The sequence below is a fragment of the Macaca thibetana genome, chromosome 1 (assembly GCF_024542745.1).
Source record: "Macaca thibetana thibetana isolate TM-01 chromosome 1, ASM2454274v1, whole genome shotgun sequence".
Taxonomy (NCBI): Eukaryota; Metazoa; Chordata; class Mammalia; order Primates; family Cercopithecidae; genus Macaca; species Macaca thibetana.
In genome coordinates, this window is record NC_065578.1 from 180,621,601 (window position 1) to 180,641,411 (window position 19,811).

Consider the following 19,811-nt stretch of genomic DNA (forward strand, 5'->3'; position numbering starts at 1 on the left):
TTTCCTGGTGGAAGGCAGCATAGCTTAATGAAACGTGGATCTGCTTTGAAATCTTGTTTCAATTTTAGCTCCACCACTTACTAGCTAGGAGCTCTTGGTCAAGTTACTAAACCTCTCTGGGTCTCAATTTCCCCAATGTAAAAGGGTACCTACCTTTCAGAGGATGAGAGATGAAGCACATGTTCAGTATTTGCCACTGCTCATTAATAAGTAATTATAATTATTTATATTATTTAATTATAATGATTTATAGTAATAGGATGAATTTCTATTTTATTGCTGTTCTGAGTTATAATACAGAATTTTACTTGGGAGGGGAGGGTTTACATGAAGAAAAATGTTTGCTACCAGTTTAGGTGCAGTGCATTTTTAGATTCCTTCAACTATGCTTTGACTTGGGATACAAGAAGTCTTTACCAGTTGTCTAGGATGCTACAGGCCCTTTATAATGCTGGTTGGAACAGAGATGTACATTCTAACCAGGGCCTCCCTCCACAAGGCATTTGTTTCCTTAGTAGACAAGAAAAGACAGGAGAAAAAGCTTACTTCAGGGGACTTGCATTAACAACTGGCTTGGATCTATCCCTTTGCCTGCCAGGGTGAAGGTCCCTGGATTAGGGATTCAAGTAATTTGGGATTTTGCCTTGGCTCTGTTGCTAACTTTCCATACTACTTTAAACAAGCTTTTCAGTCTCTTATTTTCAGTACTGTTGTCTATAAATTGGGACTGAGAATATCTGGTTTGCAGACCCCGCAGGATTCTTGCTGTGATCAAAAGGGATGACCTCCATGGAAGCAATTTGAAAAGCCAAAATCGCCTTAAACATGTAGATGCTGTCATTAATAATTATTGCATAGTTAGGGCCAGCTGCCAGAAACCTTGGCCGTTGAGGGCCTGTGACCTTGCTCTCTGTTTGTATCTCTAGGTAAACATTGACTTCCAGACCCGAGAAGCCACGAGGAAGAACATGCAGGAGCCGTCCCTGACTTGCTTTGACCAAGCCCAAGGAAAAGTACACAGCCTCATGGAGAAAGACTCTTACCCCAGGTTCCTGAGGTCCAAAATGTACTTAGATCTGCTGTCCCAAAGCCAGAGGAGGCTCAGTTAGACCTCAGAAGTGGACTCCTGGAAATCACCGGCTTTCCCCTCCTCTTGCTGCCAAGATCATATTCTACTGTGAAATGTCATAGGTGTTCAAAAGTGGTGGCATTGGGGGTGAGAGGCTGGGGGTGAGGAGGGAATGAAGGGCCATTCCAAAGTATGACCCAGCTGCTGGAGCTTGGACTCTATTCCATTTACCCATGTTTGTGTTTTGGTTAGTGGTAGCGCCTTGCCGCTGTCACCCTTTTCTGGGTCAGCAACTTGCCCTTCATAATGCCTTGGGTCACCTCTGCTGAGAGGGCAGATTTGCTGTGCTAGGCTAATCTGTAAATAATGCAAATGCAATTCCCACCACCTCCACACCCTCCTCAGTTAGGATTCCTGACTCCACTTGTTGTAAATCCCTGGGAGGAGTAGCTGAAAGACTTGGGCTCCACTCTGTGATTTGTAGTGGCCAGCTCTGCTCACTGGGACCTCACAGCTTAGGAGAGAGGTTTCTGTGGAATTCCAAGTTTCTAGTGCTGTCATTGACAGGTGACCTCTTGGAGAAGGAGTGAAATCCATGGAGTTGTTTGTTTCTTCCATTTCCATTGGACCAGTGTGAAAAACTGTGATTACTTTCCTTCTTGGCCTAGGAAATTCACAAGACTACCCTACCCTTACATTTCCAGAAAGAGTCTTGGGACATGTCCTTCATGACTTCTGAAGTGGAATTGCCATGAAGAAAGATACAGCTTACAAATCTTCCTCAATTCTACGAAGAACTTTTCCAGAAGTCAGGAGACGAGGGAATGTAGCACCAGTAGACTTCTATTCAAAGGGGTACCATATAACCTGTCTGTTGCTCTGTGTCTTCTCTGCCCTCACCTCTCTGCAGCATCATACATCACTGATCTCTTAGGATGACAACTTGGCAAAGGGAGGTGAATTTCTGTAGCATGGAGTGCTCCCACGGTGCCTAGTACTTTCCCTGTATCTCCACCTCCCCCCTTCCATGCCGGTCATGTAATTATGATGGGGGAGAACGGGAATTTAGGCTGAAACTCTTTCCCGCATACTTCCTGGGAACATGCTTACTTAGAAAGATCTCTCTCTTGGATACCATGAAGCAGCTTCTTTCTTGATCTTTGACCTTTTGGAATTGAGCATGAAATAGGAGGTGTGGCTAAGAAGATCACTGTGAGCATCTGGATGTGGAGAACCTTCCTAAAATGCTTTCATGGTATCCTACAGCTGCTCTTGGAAGTGTGTCAGGCAACTCTTCCTTGGAGGATGAGTGAGCAGCCTGGAACCTACTCTAGCTACCCAGGAAAAAGCTGACTTTGGCACAAGAGTAGTGCCAAGGAGATGAACCTTTAGCAGAGAGACCAGAAAGTGAAAGTGGGGCATGCAAGAGGCTGGTTTCCAGGTGGAGAGGCTAACAGAGTGGAGTTACTGTTGGAATAATTCACGACCAATGGATTTGGATTCACTGCAGATCTACAAAACTTTCAGCTTGACTAAGTGGAACAGCACATGATTAAGCATAAGCTCTGTGCAGGCGATTGCAAACTGAGCTGAACCATTCTCGTTTTAAGGGGTGAGGGGCCTTTTAAGGTTATGCTGGTGGTGTTCCAGTGCTTGTGTTCCTCTCCGTTAACTTTGAGAATCTCTTCCTTTTTTAGCTATAGCTAGACCAGGCCAAGAAGGCCCTTGAGTCCCACTAGTGCTAGGGCCCACTGCACTGCCACGGCACATTGTTATCTGTGAGTGAGGGTGGGTGTGACTGTGTGAACCTCAAGGGGAGAGAAGAACACACGTCTCCTAGCCCTCTTCGGTCTCACACCGAAGAGACCTGTGGAATTTCGTGTTCGAGAACTCCAAAGCCTCAAATGGGTGATCCTAGTTAGATCAGGTAGTATCCTCCCAACCGTGGTTAAAAAAACAAATCATTCTTTTTTAGATAAAGCTGCCAGAATTAATTTAATGATTAAATTCTCTAACAGGGTATTTTAAACATTGTTTACATATGAAATGTGCATCTGCTGCCAACTCTACTGTCGAATATGAGGTGCATATAAATTGGAATTGCACAGAGTTATAGAAATGTGAAACATTCTAAAAGGGGCCTTTTTCACCACTTCCACTATCCCAAGGAGAAAAGCCTGAACGAGAGTGTCGTGCTATGGCCTCATAGAGGGACCTAAGAGTTCTTGCCAACTATTGAGGAAACAAAGGCTGCAGGTGATGGTATCACGGCGCCCTGGTGACTTCCTCCCACAATGGGGAGGTGTGAAAGACCCCAGCTTGGGGATCCTGAATTTTGCAGCTAAGCAAGGGTATGTGGGCGTGTGTCCGTGTATAGAGGAACGTGATAGCTAAATTTATGGTACTCCTGTGGAGCGTCTCTGTGTGTTTGTGTGTGTGTGACAATTGTGAGCATTAGACTAGTACATGGCAGACATGATCTTCCCATGGGGTGGAGCTTTCCTCATACCCTGTATGCCCTGCTTCCCACAAGAGGCGCAGAGCTCTCGACTCTGATGCCTAGTTTTAGGCACTCTGGTTGTGCCAACCCAGATTTTGGTCTATGATAAAACAAAGAGAAATGTTTACAACATCTAGAGCAATATCCAAGCATACCTCATCCCTGAGCTTCCATGTTTCCCAGTCCTGCCCTCCCTCCCATTGCCTCTTCCACAAGCTCATGTCCTTGGGTATCACTTCCATTTATTTCCTGTCTTCCTTTGCTCCTCAGGCCGGGCCTGTGCTGTGGACTTGCTCTCTGGACTCAAGGCTTGCTGGGTCCTGGGCCTGTGCAGGCTCCAGGCAAGCCAGGGCAGGAGTCCAGGCAGAGCTATGACTTCCAGAATTGCTCTCCATCCCTGAGTGACCTTGCCCCACTGGAGGGCTAACTTGTTTGGGGGCTGGTGTGAGATTCATCATTGCCCTTGGCAAACTAAATAGAATACTGTCAGTATCAACCATTCATGGCCTTGGGCACCTCTGGGGTGAGGAAGAATCCTCTGAGGCAGTCCTTCTCATTAAACTTGAGCACGCACAGGAATCACCTGGAAAGCCTGTGACAAGTGCTAATTCCCAGGTGCACACCCAGAGATGCTGATCTGATAGACCTGAGATGGGGCCCAGAAATCAATATATTTAATAAGTTCCTAGGTGGCTAGTGGCCTGTGGACTTGGAAAAAGGATGGTCTTAGACAGTGGCTCATGACCTTGGCTGCTCCTTAGAATCACCTAGGGAGTTTTTAAAACCCAGATGTCCAGGTCCCACCCCAGAACAGCCAAATCAGAAGCTTTTGGTAGAGACCCAGGCATCAGTCACTTTAAAGCTCCACAGGTGACTCCAATGTGCAGCTGAACTTAGGAAGCATTGGTCTAAGGAGTGAGGAGGAACGCAGTGTGGGGGAGGGGAAAGGGGGGAACACAGCTGTGTGGACCAAGGGGGCTGGCGCATTTCCAGATGCAAGCACGTAGATACTGAGGAACCTGGCCGGTCCTGGAACCTGACTCGGGATGCTGCCTCGATGCCCTCAGGGTCTGACTTGCTCTTTTGAGATAAAGGTGATTTGGCCCAAGCTTCGTGCATTGCTGGGCAGCGGCCATGCCGAAGGTGGTAGCTGAAGGGATCCTTGATCGAAAGACGCTCTGCCGTGCTTTCCGAGTCCTGTCTCCTCCAAGCTTGTCTCCTAGGCTGTTTCCCCTGTCTGTTTTCCTGCGCCCTTGTGTTTGGCCATTTTTGCATTAGGGTGTGTCTCTGTACCCAAGGCCACACGACAAGGTAGTTGGAACCCCCACTCACGTGGTGAGTGAAGAGCGTCGTGGTAATAATAATAGTAGTAACACAACTTCCAAATTTATCAATGGAGAGTGTCACATCCTGGGGATATCAAGATCTGTGAGGCCTTTTCAAGCCCTCACCATTCCCTCTTTGGTCCCAGGTTGGGTGGGCAGCTGGGAAGGTCCTAGTTGATTTTAATCTCCGGTGCTCTCCCCAGAACTGCTGCTCTGAATAAACCAAAGCTGTGAAAGAGCGTTCTGCGCAGGCTGTGGGCTCAGCCTCTGGGTGCAGGCCCTGGGCGCTTGACCTGGGCAGCTCAGCTGGCTCTGCTGTGAGGGCAAGCTGTGAACTTAACTGTGCTGAAAGCTGGGGAGGGTAGAATGGGGAAGACTGAAGAGGAAGGAGCGGGTGGGAGAGACCAGCCGCTAACATGGTGTCTGCTTCTCCATGGACCAGAGGAGAAGGGATGAGTAGAAAATGCAGAGGCAGGATGGTCTCCCAGCAACAAGAGTGTCCAGAGTTCTCCTGACCCTGTCTGTGCCCAGTTCCACGGAAGGCAGAGGCATCACGGTTTTCCATCCCAGGCCACCCTGCCAAGCGTCAGGCCTCTTTAAATCTGCATCCCTCTGGGTTAGAAGCAAGAGAGGTGGCAAAGCTTCCCTGGCACTGAGAGCCTGTTCCAACGTGCCACTCGGCATGAGATGGTGGAGGAAGAAGCCAAGAGCAGAGATGCCTTCCTGTTCCCGTGGCCTCTCAGGACTCCACAAGATGCTGTGGACCAAGACGGGAGATCTCAGGATGGGGCCACTGGCCTTCCTAGGTTGGGCTCTGGGTCCTTTTAATAAACTGTTCCTTTCCTGGTTCTTACTCCCTTTTGGTCCTTCCGCTCCCTTCCCTCTGCCAGGTATGGAAAAGGTGGCTGGGCTGGGTGTGCGCTCCAACCCCGGTAGCATTAGCTGAGTCACGCGACGAGCACACAACAGATTTGTAGCAGCTCATCTGCCATATAAACCGCTTGGCTGATGGTGTCCTCATTGAGTTGTTTCATTACCATGTAAAGTGGAATCATGTCTTTCACCTTTACTATAAACAAGGCTGTGAGAACATAATAAACAGAACCTGAACAAGCTGCCCTCTGGTCTCTGCCCACATTTCTGCCCAGCTGACTCTTTATGAGGAAACTCTCCACATCACACATGGACTTGCTGGAGGGTGGGCACGTGGCCCCATCTGGCAGCAGCTGGCACGGGGCTGGCCATCAGGAGAAGCAGGGGTGTGGGTGGAAATGGATGGGCCTGGCTTGGGGATGAGCGTGGGGTGGAGAGTGACTTTGGGTTATGAAAGTTGCTTTGAAACTGTAAAGTGCTGTCCCAATTCAAGGTGGTGTTTTTATTACTACCACCTACTGCTTGAAAATGCAGAGAGCAAAAAAAAGGTGAGGATGGTTTGTGTATTTGTTCAGCTGGAGCAATCTGGAAATGCAGTGGGTTGATCTTGCTTAGGGCTGTACCTCACTTTATACAATCAACGTGTCCCCGAAAAGTGTGTATTAGTCATCAGATCTTTAAGTGCCTCTGGTGATCAGGTCCTGTGGAGGGGAGGAAGGAGAATAAGGCACTGTATCTGCTCACAAAAGCTCATTCTTCAAGTGGGGTGATAAGACAGAGATATGCAAAACCTTAACCATCCAAATAATTGAAAATGTTCTGGAAAAGGTCTGTCTTTAAAGGAAAGCTGATGCTTCTTCAAAGGTGAATCCTTTGGGTTAAAAGAAAAGTCCTTTTGTAAAGCAAATGATCACCCTCAATTCCAATTGGGCAAGGAGTAGTGGCAGGTTGGGCTGCTGCAGACAGGAGTCCACCACTGGGGACGGGGTGTGGCTGGTTTCTGTCTTTCTGGCTTTGCTCTTCTACTCCTTCTACCCCTCTTCCCACCTGGGGCTCCTGACCCCTGCAGGAGAGAGTGGAAGGGGAAAGATAAGAGGCCAGGGATGAGGGGTGTGGGCGGGGGGTCAGGCCTGATGTAGATGCCATCTGAGATAGGCTGTGGGCTCTCCAGCCTTGGAGGACTCTATGGAGGGGAAAGGGGAGTCCTTTCTGGTTCATTGGAGACCCTGTGTCTTGGGAATCTGTTCCCTGCAAGTCTCCTGGTGAGGGTGAATGATTTCCTCTGGCGGGTGGACTGGTCCTTCCTGACAGTGCCCCAGCTTCTCTCTGCTGCTGTCCACTTGCCCACTTGGACAGGTCCTAGGTTGAACTCATGGTAGTCTCCTCTCCAGAGGCCCATAGCGGGCCCATTGGCACCACTTGGATCTTATTTTTCCCTAGAATTAGAAGAAAGCAGCTGCTCTTCTTGCTCTGCAGCCTGAGCCACCAGCCAGCCCACTGCTCACATTTTTTATTTTCCAGGCTGGAATAGACACCAGTCTCCTGGGTCCTCAAGCATCAGGGGGGCACATGTCAGGCTCCAAGGACCCACAGAACCCACACTCCCTGGAATGAGGCACCCTGCCCGTCCTTCCAGGGGGCTGGGACTCACAGCACACAAACAGCTTTCTCCGAAAACCTTCACAAGTTCTCTCCAGCCCCTGATCTTTTGCTGAGGGACAGGTTCTCAGTGCCACTCACTGGCTCTCCACTCCCTCTCTGCAGTGTAGGCTTGGTCTGGAACCTACTTTGGTATCTGAGATCACTCTCCTAGACCTTGACAGAGGCTCTTACACATGTAAAACACTTAGCACTATGCCTGGCATCTTGCTAACATGCAGCACATGTAGAGAAACACAAGCCAAGTCCCTTCTGATCCTAGGATCTACAAACAAAGCCATGGAGAGAGAGAGACAGAAGAGGTCACTGAGGTAACTCCCTCTGGAGGATGTGCTTCTTAGTCTGGGCCTGTCTTAGTCTGTTTGGACTGCTGTAACAAAGTGCCATAGACTGGTGGTTTATAAACAGCAGACATTGTTCCTCACAGTTCTGGAGCCCAGAAGTCTGAGATCAGAGTGCCAGCATGGTTGTGCTCTGGGGAGGGCTCTCTTCCGGGTTGTGGACTGTCGATTTCTTGTTGTATCCCCACATGGTGGAAAGAATGCTACCTAGCTCTCTGGTTTCTTATAAAAGTCACTAATCCCATTCACAAGGGTTCCACCCTCATGGCCTAATCACCTCCCAGAGGCTCCACTTTTAAATACCATCCCATCGGGTTCATGGTTTCAGTATATAAGTTTTGGGGTCTGGGCACAAATATTCAGTCCATTTTAGAGTCTATCCTGGTCCCCTATCCAGAAAGGAGAATAAAGCTGGAGGGAAAGGGTGGGGACATGCCTCCCCTGTTCTTGCCTCACTCCACAGAACAGAGGGACATCCCAGTCCACACCCCAGGTCACTGGCTGGATGCCCAGCCATGGAAACAGAAAAGCCATAAGCCTGAGAGCCTTTGACTAGGGTTATGTGAGCACACTGTTCCTGATAATTTGGGCTGTGATGCCAAATTGGGTTGAATCTCAGCTTTAACTCTTACACGTTGTGTGATCCTAGGGAATTTACTTCCCTGTGCCTCAGTTTTCCCATCTGTAAAACTAAAATAATAACAGAGTCAACTGGTTGGGGTCATTATGAACATTAAGCAAGGAAGAACAAGGCACCTAGTAGGCACACAGTGTGTGCTAAGTGGCATCGTTCTCTCATATTGGAATCACTAGGGAGTCAAGCCAGCACCTCATTCATAGCTCATTTGCTTCTCAGATAAACGCAAAAGAAAAACACTCAAAGCAAATGATATTACAGAATCAACATCACATCCCTTCCCTACTAAATTCTAAAATCCCTGAAGGTAGAGAGACTGTAATTCCAGACCCAGACTCCCTGGGTCTCTTTTGTTTACTGCCCTAGTTCCTAAATATTTATTGGAAGAACATTACATCTACAAATATTTTTTGAGCACCTTTTTTTTTTTTTTTTGAGATGGAGTCTCGCTCTGTCCCCCAGACTGGAGTGCAGTGGCGCCATCTCAGCTCACTGCAAGCTCTGCCTTCCAGGTTCACGCCATTCTCCTGCCTCAGCCTCCCGAGTGGCTGGGACTACAGGTGCCCGCCACCACGCGTGGCTAATTTTTTGTATTTTTAGTAGAGATGGGGTTTCACCGTGTTAGCCAGAATAGTCTCAATCTCCTGACCTTGTGATCCGCCCACCTCGGCCTCCCAAAGAGCTGGGATTGCAGTCGTGAACCACCGCGCCCGGCCCCACCTCTTATAGTCACTGGGGTAGATTGGGGGTGGAGGCAAGAAATCTAAAACCTGGACCCTCATAGAAGTTACTTGATTCTTAGAAAGACTTAATGCTTTATAAGCTTTGGCACTTACCAAATGAGTGGTATAGAAAGTAAATGGCTGTGTAATGAGAAGCTGCTATACTAATAGGAAACACTTAGGGGCTGGGTACTTTACCAGCAATTTAGATGGTTCATCTAGTTGGATCCCTGCAACAGTTTATTATTACTATTATTATTATTTCAGAGACGGGTCTCATCTATCACCTAGGCTGGAGTACAGTGGTGCTATCATAGCTCACTGCAGCCTCAAAGCCCTGAGCTCAACAATCCTTCCACCTCTGCCTCCTAAGTAGCTGAGATTGCAGGTGTGCATCACTACACCCAGCTAATTTAAAAAATTGTTTTGTAGAGACAGTTTCTCCCTATGTTGCCCAGGCTGGTCTTGAACTGGGCTCAAGCACTCCTTCCACCTCAGCCACCTGAGTAGCTGGAATTACAGGGATGAGCCACCAACCCCAGCTCCTGCAACAATTATATGAGGCAATGTAAGGGTTTGCTCGGGCTACCAAAACAAAGTATCACACACAGAGTGGCTTAAACAAGAGTTTTATTGTCTCACAGTTCTGGAAGCTAGAAGTACAAGATTAAGGTGCTGACAGGGTTGGTTTCTTCCAAGGTCTCTCCTTTTGGCTTGTAGATGGCTGCCTTCTTGCTGTGTCCTCGCAATCTTTCCTCTGTACCCTAACCCTTGGTGTCCCTTCCGCTTCTTGTAAGAACACCAGTCATATTAAAGTCCCATCCTAATGGCCTCATTTAACTTAATCACCTTGTACAAGCCCTCTCCCCAAATAGAGTCATATTTTGAGGTGCTAGGGTTAGGCTTCATCATAGGAATTTGGGGGACTCAGTTAAGCCCATCACAGATAGACACTATTATTAATCCCCACATACAGGTGAGGAAACCGAAGCACAGAGAAGTACTTCAGTGATCTACCCAAGTCTGTACAGTGTGTACGTGGCAGAATTGGGATTTAAAACCCTCGATATAGAAGTCCAGAGCTGGTGCTCTGAACCTCTACTGTGCTGCAGACTAGATATAAATATGGGGAAGGGGTGGGAGTGGGGCAGGTGCCTAGGTGCCAGGGGGCAAGTAAATGGGGGTGGCGGGGTGTTGTCAGGGATGCTGGAGATAAACTGCTCATAGGATGTCATGGATGAGTCCACACCAATGCTGGTCGGCTAGAGATGAAGGTAGAAGGAGAAATGGGAGGGTCAGTTCTCTCTGTCTTTTGCTCGCTCAGAAATGTGAGCTCCCAGAGAAGCTGGAGGCCTGGTGGGAAATGCTGGTGGCTAACTTCCTTCCATTTCTTCCAAACATGCTGCAAAGCCCGCTGGAAATTGGACTAGCCAATTATCCGCCCAAGATGTCCGTTTCCAGGCAGCGGGTACAGGCGCAGCCATGCGAGTTTGTCCCACATCCTCGGAGCATGTCATTCTTCCTGGGGAGGCAGAGTCCTGGCCATGCCCACAACTCCGAAGACAAGTGTTGCTCCATCCCCTGAATCTGCAAAAAGGAGAGCACACCAGTGGGGTGCAGGCTGCAGGCATGCCCTTCTCAAGGAGAGAGAAGTAGCCCCCATCTCCTCTCACACTAATACCAGCTCACAGGCACCATGAGTGGCAGGGGGCTCTCCCCAGATTCATGTGATGTAGGAATAGAGGTGAGATTTGGATGCAGACAGGCCTGAGTTCGAATCCTGATGCTGTTGCTTACTCGGTGTGTGTGAGATGCTGGGGATGGTACTTGGCCGCTCATCGTCTCAGTTTTCTTACTAGAAAAAGGGGGATCACAAAACCCACATTTCCAGGCAGGTTGCTGCAAGGATAAGAGATGATGTGCAAAGCATCTGGAGCAGGACCTGGTATTGAGTAGGTGCTCAAAAATTAGAAGCTGTGAGTATTGGAGATATCCTGGCTTGTAGACATCTTGGCACTGGGTCTGTAAATCTTTATTTTATTTATTTATTTTTTATGAGACGGAGTCTCGCTCTGTTGCCAGGCTGGAGTACAGCAGCACGATCTCGGCTCACTGCAACCTCTGCCTCCCAGGTTCAAGCTATTCTCCTGCCTCTGCCCCCCTGAGGAGCTGGGACTACAGATTCGCACCACCATGCCCAGCTAATTTTTGTATTTTTAGTAGAGACAGGGTTTCACCATGTTGGCCAGGATGGTCTCAATCTCTTGACCTCGTGATCCCCCTGCCTCTCCCTTCCAAAGTGCTGGGATTACAGGTGTGAGCCACCACACCCAGCTGGTCTCTAAATCCTGTCTAGGGGACAGAGCATGTTGTAGAGCAGTTAGCAGCAGACAGTCAATGGAGTTGGGTTGAATATAAGTGTACTTGCAGAAAAGGAGGCCCTCTGTCAGATAGAAACAAAACAAAATGCCTTTCATCCAGAATTGTGCTCTGCCCCAACTAGGGTATTAGCAGCCCTCCTTAGGTGCCCTATGAGCTAAATATAACAGGGATGATGGACTGCTCACACAGGCTTTTCCCTGCAACCCCCAAAATGCAAGCAGATTAACTGGATATTTGAGTTGGCAGAATTAAAAAAAAAAACCATAAAATCCCTGAGCCAAATCAACTGATCACGTACTTTCGACATGCTGTTATCTCATTTATCCTAGGAGGACCGGAATTGCACTTTTGCCTTGACTTTTGGGAAACACGGGAAACATAACTGATGTGGATGTTCTCATTCAAGGTGCAGAGGTTGTAAGCGGCTCTGGAATAGGTTAAAATGGAACCCACCTTGATAGCAGAATAGCTGTGTGTAGGTTTGTTGGGGGGTTTTGTATTTATTTATTTATTTATTTATTTATTTATTTATTTATTTTTTTGAGACAAAGTCTTGCTTTGTCACCCAGGCTAGAGTGCAGTGGCACGATCTCGGCTCACTGCAACCTCCGCCTCTTGGGTTCAAGCAATTCTCCTGCCTCAGCCTCCTGAGTAGCTGGGATTACAGGCATGCGCCACCACATCTCAAACTCCTGACCTTGTGATCCACCTGCCTCGGCCTTCCAAAGTGCTGGGATTACAGGAGTGAGCCAACATGCCCAGCCGATTTGCTGGATATTAAGGGAAATGGTTTTAATCATATGTTCTAAAAATGAAATGGTCAGGATTTTCCAGTAGGTGCTTTATTAGGTCAGTTTTTACCAATAAACAAGGTTGATTGAAACCTGCAACTCCTCAGAGCCTAGATCGGCAGCATCTCCCAGGAAATGGTGAGGAGAGGGTGAGGAGCTGGGAAGGGGTTGTGGGACCATGTGTATCATAATCACATCCAAATCACAGCAGCCTAGGAGACAGTGGCATGCTGGGTCAGGGCAAGCTTCCTCTCCCATCTCCCTGCAACATGGGGAGAAGGAGAGTTGGCTTCTGTGGAATGAATATAGAGCAAGTGCTCATAAGTAGTCTTGGCCCTCATTTTGGCCATGGCCTGGTTGAAATGAGTCAGGCCCAATGAGGATTGATCCAAGACCAGAGGGAAAATAGGCTTGCATTCTGGACTCCGGGGCTGCAGCTGCTGTGATAAAGTGACTTGCAGAAGAGGAGGGGAGCTATGGCACCCTCGCTCATCCTGCTGGCCAATGGCCCTTTGCAGGTGACTCTGTGGAGAGACTTGTTTCAGCCTGGAGGACACATCCTCATGCAGAGGGGCAGCCTCTGGGCCTGCTCTGCAGTCATGGAGACAAACTTGCTCTGTCGAGGGAGCAGCTGCTGGCCACCTGCTCACCAGCCCAGGCTAAGCCCTTTTCTGAGCAGGAGTATAGAAGCCTGATCCCTAGAATACAGGGCTGGAGGTACAGTGTTGAGAGAGCATGGTGTGTTTTTGCTAGCCTGGGCCATTAGTTTCCCAAGGTGGCCCGGGTGCCCGCCCCACCTAAGGTCCCATACACAGGGAACCCTCAGCATGCTGAGGTTCCATGCATAGGGACCCCTTAGCTGTCCTTGCTTGTTGACCTTTTTGTCTCAGTAACACCTAGACCTGCTCCCACTTCCTTGCACCAGAGGCAGCAACTGTTGCAGAGCTGGGCCAGCTAGCGGGAGGCTGGGCAGAGGTTAGTGAGGCCAGGCCACTTTGGAGGAATTCCGGGGTTTCAACCTACTCTTCTTTCTCCTCCACAAGGACACATGCAGCCTACCCTGCAGGCCCGATCAGAGCCAACAGTTGCCACACTGCCTCTCTAATGTTTATTCTCTCCCTTTTTACCCAGACTATAAACTCTCAGAGGACAAGACTCAAATCTGATACCTCCTGGCCGGGACACTTACAGGATGCATGATTAACACCTACATGCTCTGCGATGCATCAAGGTAACACGGGGCTGTCCTTCTGTGCGAAGATGATATCCTGACCCTCTACATGTAGGGCTTCAATATTACGTCATTTTTCCAGCTATGATCCACACTCTCTCCTTATCTCCCTTAAAATCTTCAGTAAATTCCACCAGAAGAAGAAGGCCAGGCTGAGGGAAGATCTGTGGCCTTGGGAAAGAGTGAGACTCCTGTCCCTGAGCCTGAAGGGACTCCAAAGAGGGGTTTTATAGGCCCTGCCATGACGTAAATAGACACAGATCGGTGAACCCTGTAAGCCTGAGGGCAGCGGACAGCTGGTGTGCCAAGGGCATATTTGCCTGGTAATTTTAATTTTTATTTGAATGCCCATCTGCCCCATCACTGACATCATAGTGCAGCTGCAGGTCTTGTTTTTCCTTCCTGTTTCATGCGCCTGCGGCATGGCCTTGCACTCAGGGATAATTAAATGGCTCTGTGGGTGGCCTCACCCTGGTTAGTGGATGTATGGGTTGGGGTTGGGGACAGCCCAGGCTAGAGGGCCAGAGGTCTCCAACAAGGGAGCCTCAGGCTTTGTGTTAGTGTACTGTGGGGGAGGGTGGGCCCGGCTGGGGCAGAGCCTGGGAATACCTTATTTGATGAGAGGGAGTAAGTGTCTTGGGAACAGGCTCATCCTGAAGCCCGGAAAGATTTGCCACTTCTGTAACAAAGCCCTCAGTCCTGGAGATTAAAGGGTTCTTGTTCAGAACCAAGGCCAGAGGTTTCCTAACCTCTGGGGCTTCCCAGCATAGGCAGAGGCACATGAAAACAGGTATACAAGTGCCCAGAACCTTCAGTAAATAGAAAATCTTGTCTCAAGCTTGTATAGTTTGTAAATCATCACTCTGATTTCCCCCTATATCCCCCATCTCCAATGTTTTCCTCAACTTCTGTTCTTCAGAGCAACCCTGGATTCAAATCCTGATTCTGGTTATTTACTAGCCGTATTATTTTGAACAGTCTCATTAACTTCTCTTAGCCTCAGTTTCCTCATCTGTAAAATGGACCCAGCAACTCCACTCCTAAATATGTAAATCTCAGAAACCTTTTTTATGTGAACACTAGAAAACATGTACAAGAATGCTCTTAGCAGCACTGTTAGCAATAGCAAAAGACTGGTGACCACACAAAGAGCTCTCATGAGAAGAATGAGAAGGATAAAGTGTGGTACATGTGCACAGTGGAATATCATTAAGCTGTGAAAATGAATGAACTCTAGGGACACCATAGTAACCATATAGATGAACCTTAGCAAAATAATATTGGAAAAAGGCAAGTTATTTTATTATAATTTAAATATAATCAAAATAAGCAATATATTTTAAGGTTTCCATATACATGGAATAAATCTAAAAGAGAGCAAGGAAATTATTGGGGATGGGGTTGGCTTGGGTAAGGGAAGGGAGGGAAAGAAGCAGATGAATACATGTAAGTTACCATCAGTGTAATTCCTGGGTTGGGTATAGGTTCAAGGCTATTCACCAAATCACTAAAATAAATGATTGAAAGAGAGAACAAATAAATATTTAAGACCCAAGCATGCACCAATAAGTATAGCATGAAATGAACCAAGGATTATAAAGATTAATTCAATTTTGTGCACTAAAGTCTATTAACAAATATGATTGCAGGGATTGTGAGATCGCATTAAATGAGATAATGTACATCATGACCTACTAATGCACTGGCTGTCATCCAGTAGGTGTTCAAAAATAAAGTTAATCTCTCTACTCTCCTAGCCAAGCAGGGACCTTATCATGCTTCTTATAACTCAGGATTCTTAGTGCTTTGATCCTTTAGGGCTGAATCCTAAATCGCCCACTAATTTCCTTCCATTTCTTCCCTCCCTTCCTCTACCCTCCTGCTCCACCCCAGAGCAAATAAATCTTCTCTGTCCTATGTTAAGAGTTGTGGGAACAGGATATATGAGAAGGCTTTGAGACTATTCAGTGCCCCCAATACACTCTTGTTTTCCTGTGTGCCCTGTATTCCATCAGTGGATGAAAGAAGAAGATACAACTCTTGAGCCTAGGTGGCCTCCAGTCCTTTGTGAGGCTCACTCACAGATGGAAAGGACACATGGCCATGCTCTTGGTGTTCGGAGGGGAGAGAGACTCTGTGATCTGTAATATTCTAGGAGGATACTGGAAAAGGTGGCCTGAGGTGGCACCTGAAATGACATCTGTGGGCTTAATGGAAAGTACCTTGGACTTGAACTTGGAGCTGCAAAATCTTGTAAAATCTTGAGATTCTCATTCACTGGCTGTATGTAAGTGGGCAAGTTGATTAGCCTCACTGAGCCCTGCTTTTCTCATCTGTGTAATGCAACTTGGAATGCTTGGAATGTAAACTAAGCCCACACACTCACAACCAACACAATGCTGGGCACAGAGTGGACATTCCAAAAACATTTGCTGAATCTGAACCCCATATCCTCTCCAGAGCCCTAGTTTCCCTCTGGGAGATTGGCTGGTACACTCACTCCAACTGGAGTGGAAATGGCTTTATCTAGATTTGGCAGGAAAGTGTTGCTTTGAGTTTCAATGCTGACAAGTTGGTAGGACAGATAGGTGACATTTTTCATGGGGTTGGAAGCAGTTTTCTGATTCCCATCCATGCCTCCTGAGCCCCATAGCTATTGGAGCAGAATGCCGGGAAAAGATGTGACAAGTCACACACACAGGTGCCTCTTTTCTCAACTGTGTGCCACATGGAACCAAGGGAATGGGACAATCAGAGCAGTCCCAGGAGGGAAAAGAGATCACTGAACAGCAATTCTGGAGAGCCCTGATGGTGAGAGAAGCTGGGAGAGAGGACTGATTAGGGGCACTGGTGATTTTATAAACCATAGGCCTTTTAAAGATTGTTAGGCTTGGCTGGAGAAAGTTACCTCTTTTTACCAAAAATGTGACTTAGCCCAGCCCAGTAGCATGATTCGGTCTGTGATACAGACAGAAAGCCTGGAGTGAACGCTGCCATTTATTTTCAAAACAGAGATATACTGAACACCCACTATGTGCTGGCCATGGTGCTAAGCTTTTTATACACATAAAAAAAAAAAATCTTCACAATATCTAACCATTGAATGTCTCCAAATATTCATTTTTCTAGGTAAGAAACAGACTTGCCACAGTTTCTTAGGTCAGATGGGGTTACCCAGAGATAAACAGTGAAAATGTGGGTGCAGAAACCAGGAGTGGGGGTGGAGGTGACTGATGGTGGTGGGCGTTGCCCGCTGCCACAGACAGGAAGTGAGGGCATCCTGTATCTTAGGTCACCCCTGCCTGTCTAACTCAGAGGCGGGGGTGGTGTCTGCGGATTTTGACCAGGGCACAGCTATGAGACTTCGGAGGGGAAGGTGGCTCTGGAGGTCCCCAGCTCAGTTAGAAATAGCCCTGCCATTCATTACTGACCTTTCCACAGAGCCAATCTTGCCACACTACATGGTAAATGGAGGATGACTAACATGTGCCCATCACAACAGCCACATTTGCATTTAGCTGAGACAAAAACCTCAGTTACAGCAAGCTGGGAAGAATACTTGGTGAGATTTTGAGCATCAGTCAGAATTTGGGAGAGAAGGGAGAGTTTAATCAAAAGGCCCTTTGGGTGCCCTGCTCACCATGCAAGAGGAGCTGAATTTTGTCCTAGTTGAAAATGTGGCCTGCCTTCTCCTCTCCCCTACCCTCCCATATATTTGAAACTCTGGGATGTTTGCTTGTCTTTGTGTCTTTGTGAGTAGGGATGATATTTGGGAGCTCTTTTTTGAGATAAGGTATATGAAAGTGTTTTATAAATAGTAAAAGGTTACGTAAGAGCAAGGCGATGCTTTCATTACTGCTTCCTATGGAGCTGGCTGCAGGAGAAGGCCTCTGATCTCACTCCCAATAGGAGCCTTTCTCCATTCACTGGAGCCCGACCCAGATTGGACACTCAGGAATATATCTTATGTAAGGTTTGGCTAAACTGAACAGAGCCTGTCTTTCCAGTCCACATTTGGGTTGATTTATTTCAATTAAAAGCTTCTATTAAGTGTTCACAATGTGCTCAGGCACTGTATATAGCTAAAGATACAAAGGAGAATAATATATGCATGATTCCTACCTTCAAGGAATTTACAGTTCAGTGGAGAGACTTTTAAAAAGGTGGAAATCTTTCTGTTAAAGAAAACTTTAGTTAAAACTCCAATACCTAAAATGAAAAGGGAGCTGCTTTGATTAAAGTGGAGGTAGAAGAAGGGAGAGGCAGAGAAGGTAGGGGAGGAGGAGGGAGGCCAGAGTGCTGTTGGCTGGACCTCACCATTGCCCCCATAGGCCCTTCATGGGTTTCTCAGAGGCCATGCCAGTTCAAGCAGCAACAATGTCCATAAGGCTTCTAGAGGAAAACAGGAGAATATTGTAATGGCTGGAGGAGAGGCAAAAATTTCTTGGGATGTAAAGAGCTCTAAGCATAAAAGGAAAAAAAAACCTGATAAATTGGCCGGGTGCAGTGGCTCACGCCTATAATCACAGCACTTTGGGAGGCTGAGGCAGGTGGATCACCTGAGGTCAGGAGTTCAAGACTAGCCTGGCCAACATGGTGAAACCCCATCTCTACTAAAAATACAAAAATTAGCCAGGTGTGGTGGTGGGTGCCTGTAATCCCAGCTACTTGGGAAGCTGAGGCAGGAGAATTGCTTGAACCCGGGAGGTGGAGGTTGCAGTGAGCCAAGATCGTGCCACTGCACTCCAGCCTGGGTGACAGAGTGAGACTCCATCAAAAACAAAAACAAACAAACAAAAACTGATAAATTATACTAAATCAAAAATGCAAATTTCCACTTATCATGTAATACTGTTGAAATAAATAGGGAAGCCAGACTGGGAGAAGATATTTGTAATACATATATCTGACAATAGACCTGTGTCAAGAATATGTAAAGAATTCCTACAACTCAATATAAAACAAACAAAATACAATTTTCAAATTAATCAAAAGACTTGAACAGACACTTTACAAAATAGTATACATGGATGCCAATAAACCAAATCAAAACCTGGTGAACACCATCACTTGTTAGAAGAATGCAAATCAGATAATTTGCCAACAGTTTGCTTTGTAAACAGTGGTGCCAGAATTGGAAACAGCCTGTGCCCTTCTCTGTTCCATGGATCTCCAAGTACATTTTCCTATTTTAGTTATACAATGTTTTTCATATCCCTTCTCTGCCTCCAAATTATTTTTATCTACAGCACTAAAGCCATGAGGAGGCTAGATTTCCATAGATGTCAATGGTTATGTAATTCTTCACTTGCGGCCCTGGAGGCCTCTTTTCTAAGTTCACAAATGACATATTAATATTTCTCTTTGCTAGGGAGCAATCTCCCAGTGAGCTGCAGTTACTGCCCTCTGTAAACATGAAATGCACATTACTATTAGTGTATTACCATAATGGTTTTCTCCTGCCCATAAACAGATGCACATGTGAAATATAAATGACAACCAAAAAGAGTGCTAAGAGCACCTGCTCAGAGCTGTAAGAGGGTCTTCCAGGGACTAGGGACCATTAGGAAAAATAATGCCAAAACCCACAGTGAAGTTCCACTATGTATCCACTAGAATGTGTAAAATGAAAATCCAGATAACAGAAAGGGATTGGTAAAGCTGTAGCATGACTGCCATTCTTATACAGTGCTGGTATAAATGTAAAATAGTACAAAGCACTTTAGAAGGCAGCTTGATAGTTTCTTATAAAGCTAAATATATGCCTTCCGTATGGCCCAGCTACTCCACTCACAGGTCTAAAAACGTATGTCCACAATAAGGCATATCTGCAAATGTTCATCACAGCTTTATTCACAATAGGCAAAAACTTGAAACAACCCAAACAAGCAAGACAATGAATAACAAATTGTGGTGTAGTCATACTGTGGAATTCTACTCAGCAATGGCAAAAGACGCACTACTGATAAATGCACCAACTCAGGTGAATCTCAAAAACATGTAGTGTGCAAGAAGCCAGATGCAGAAAGGTTCACAGCAAAATTGAGCAGAAGGGACAGAGATTCCCATAGATTTCTGGCCCCTATACATGCATAGCCTTCCTCATTTTCAGTATCTGTATCAAATTTGATACATTCTGTATAAAGTCTAGAGCAGGCAAACTAATCTATGTTTTAAAAAAATCAGGAAAGTAGATGCCTGGTTGGGGACAGGGTGGCAGTGGGAAATTGGAAGAGGGTAGAAGGGAGCTATCTGGGGTGATGAGAACGTTCCATGTATCA

At 46.8% G+C, this 19,811-nt stretch overlaps 2 protein-coding genes across 7 annotated transcripts in view; both read left to right on the forward strand.

Annotated features, from left to right (window-relative positions):
• Window positions 1-6,011, forward strand: part of RGS8 (regulator of G protein signaling 8) — a 42,912-nt gene extending 36,901 nt beyond the window's left edge. For all 6 annotated transcript variants that reach the window (XM_050766565.1, XM_050766571.1, XM_050766556.1 and 3 more), the window contains one exon: window positions 927-6,011. In XM_050766565.1, coding sequence (XP_050622522.1) covers window positions 927-1,109 — 183 coding nt within the window. In that variant the 3' untranslated portion in view covers window positions 1,110-6,011. The remainder of the gene's footprint in view (window positions 1-926) is intronic.
• GLUL (glutamate-ammonia ligase) overlaps window positions 1-19,811 on the forward strand; it is a 328,058-nt gene that overhangs the window by 50,462 nt on the left and 257,785 nt on the right. The window lies entirely within an intron of this gene.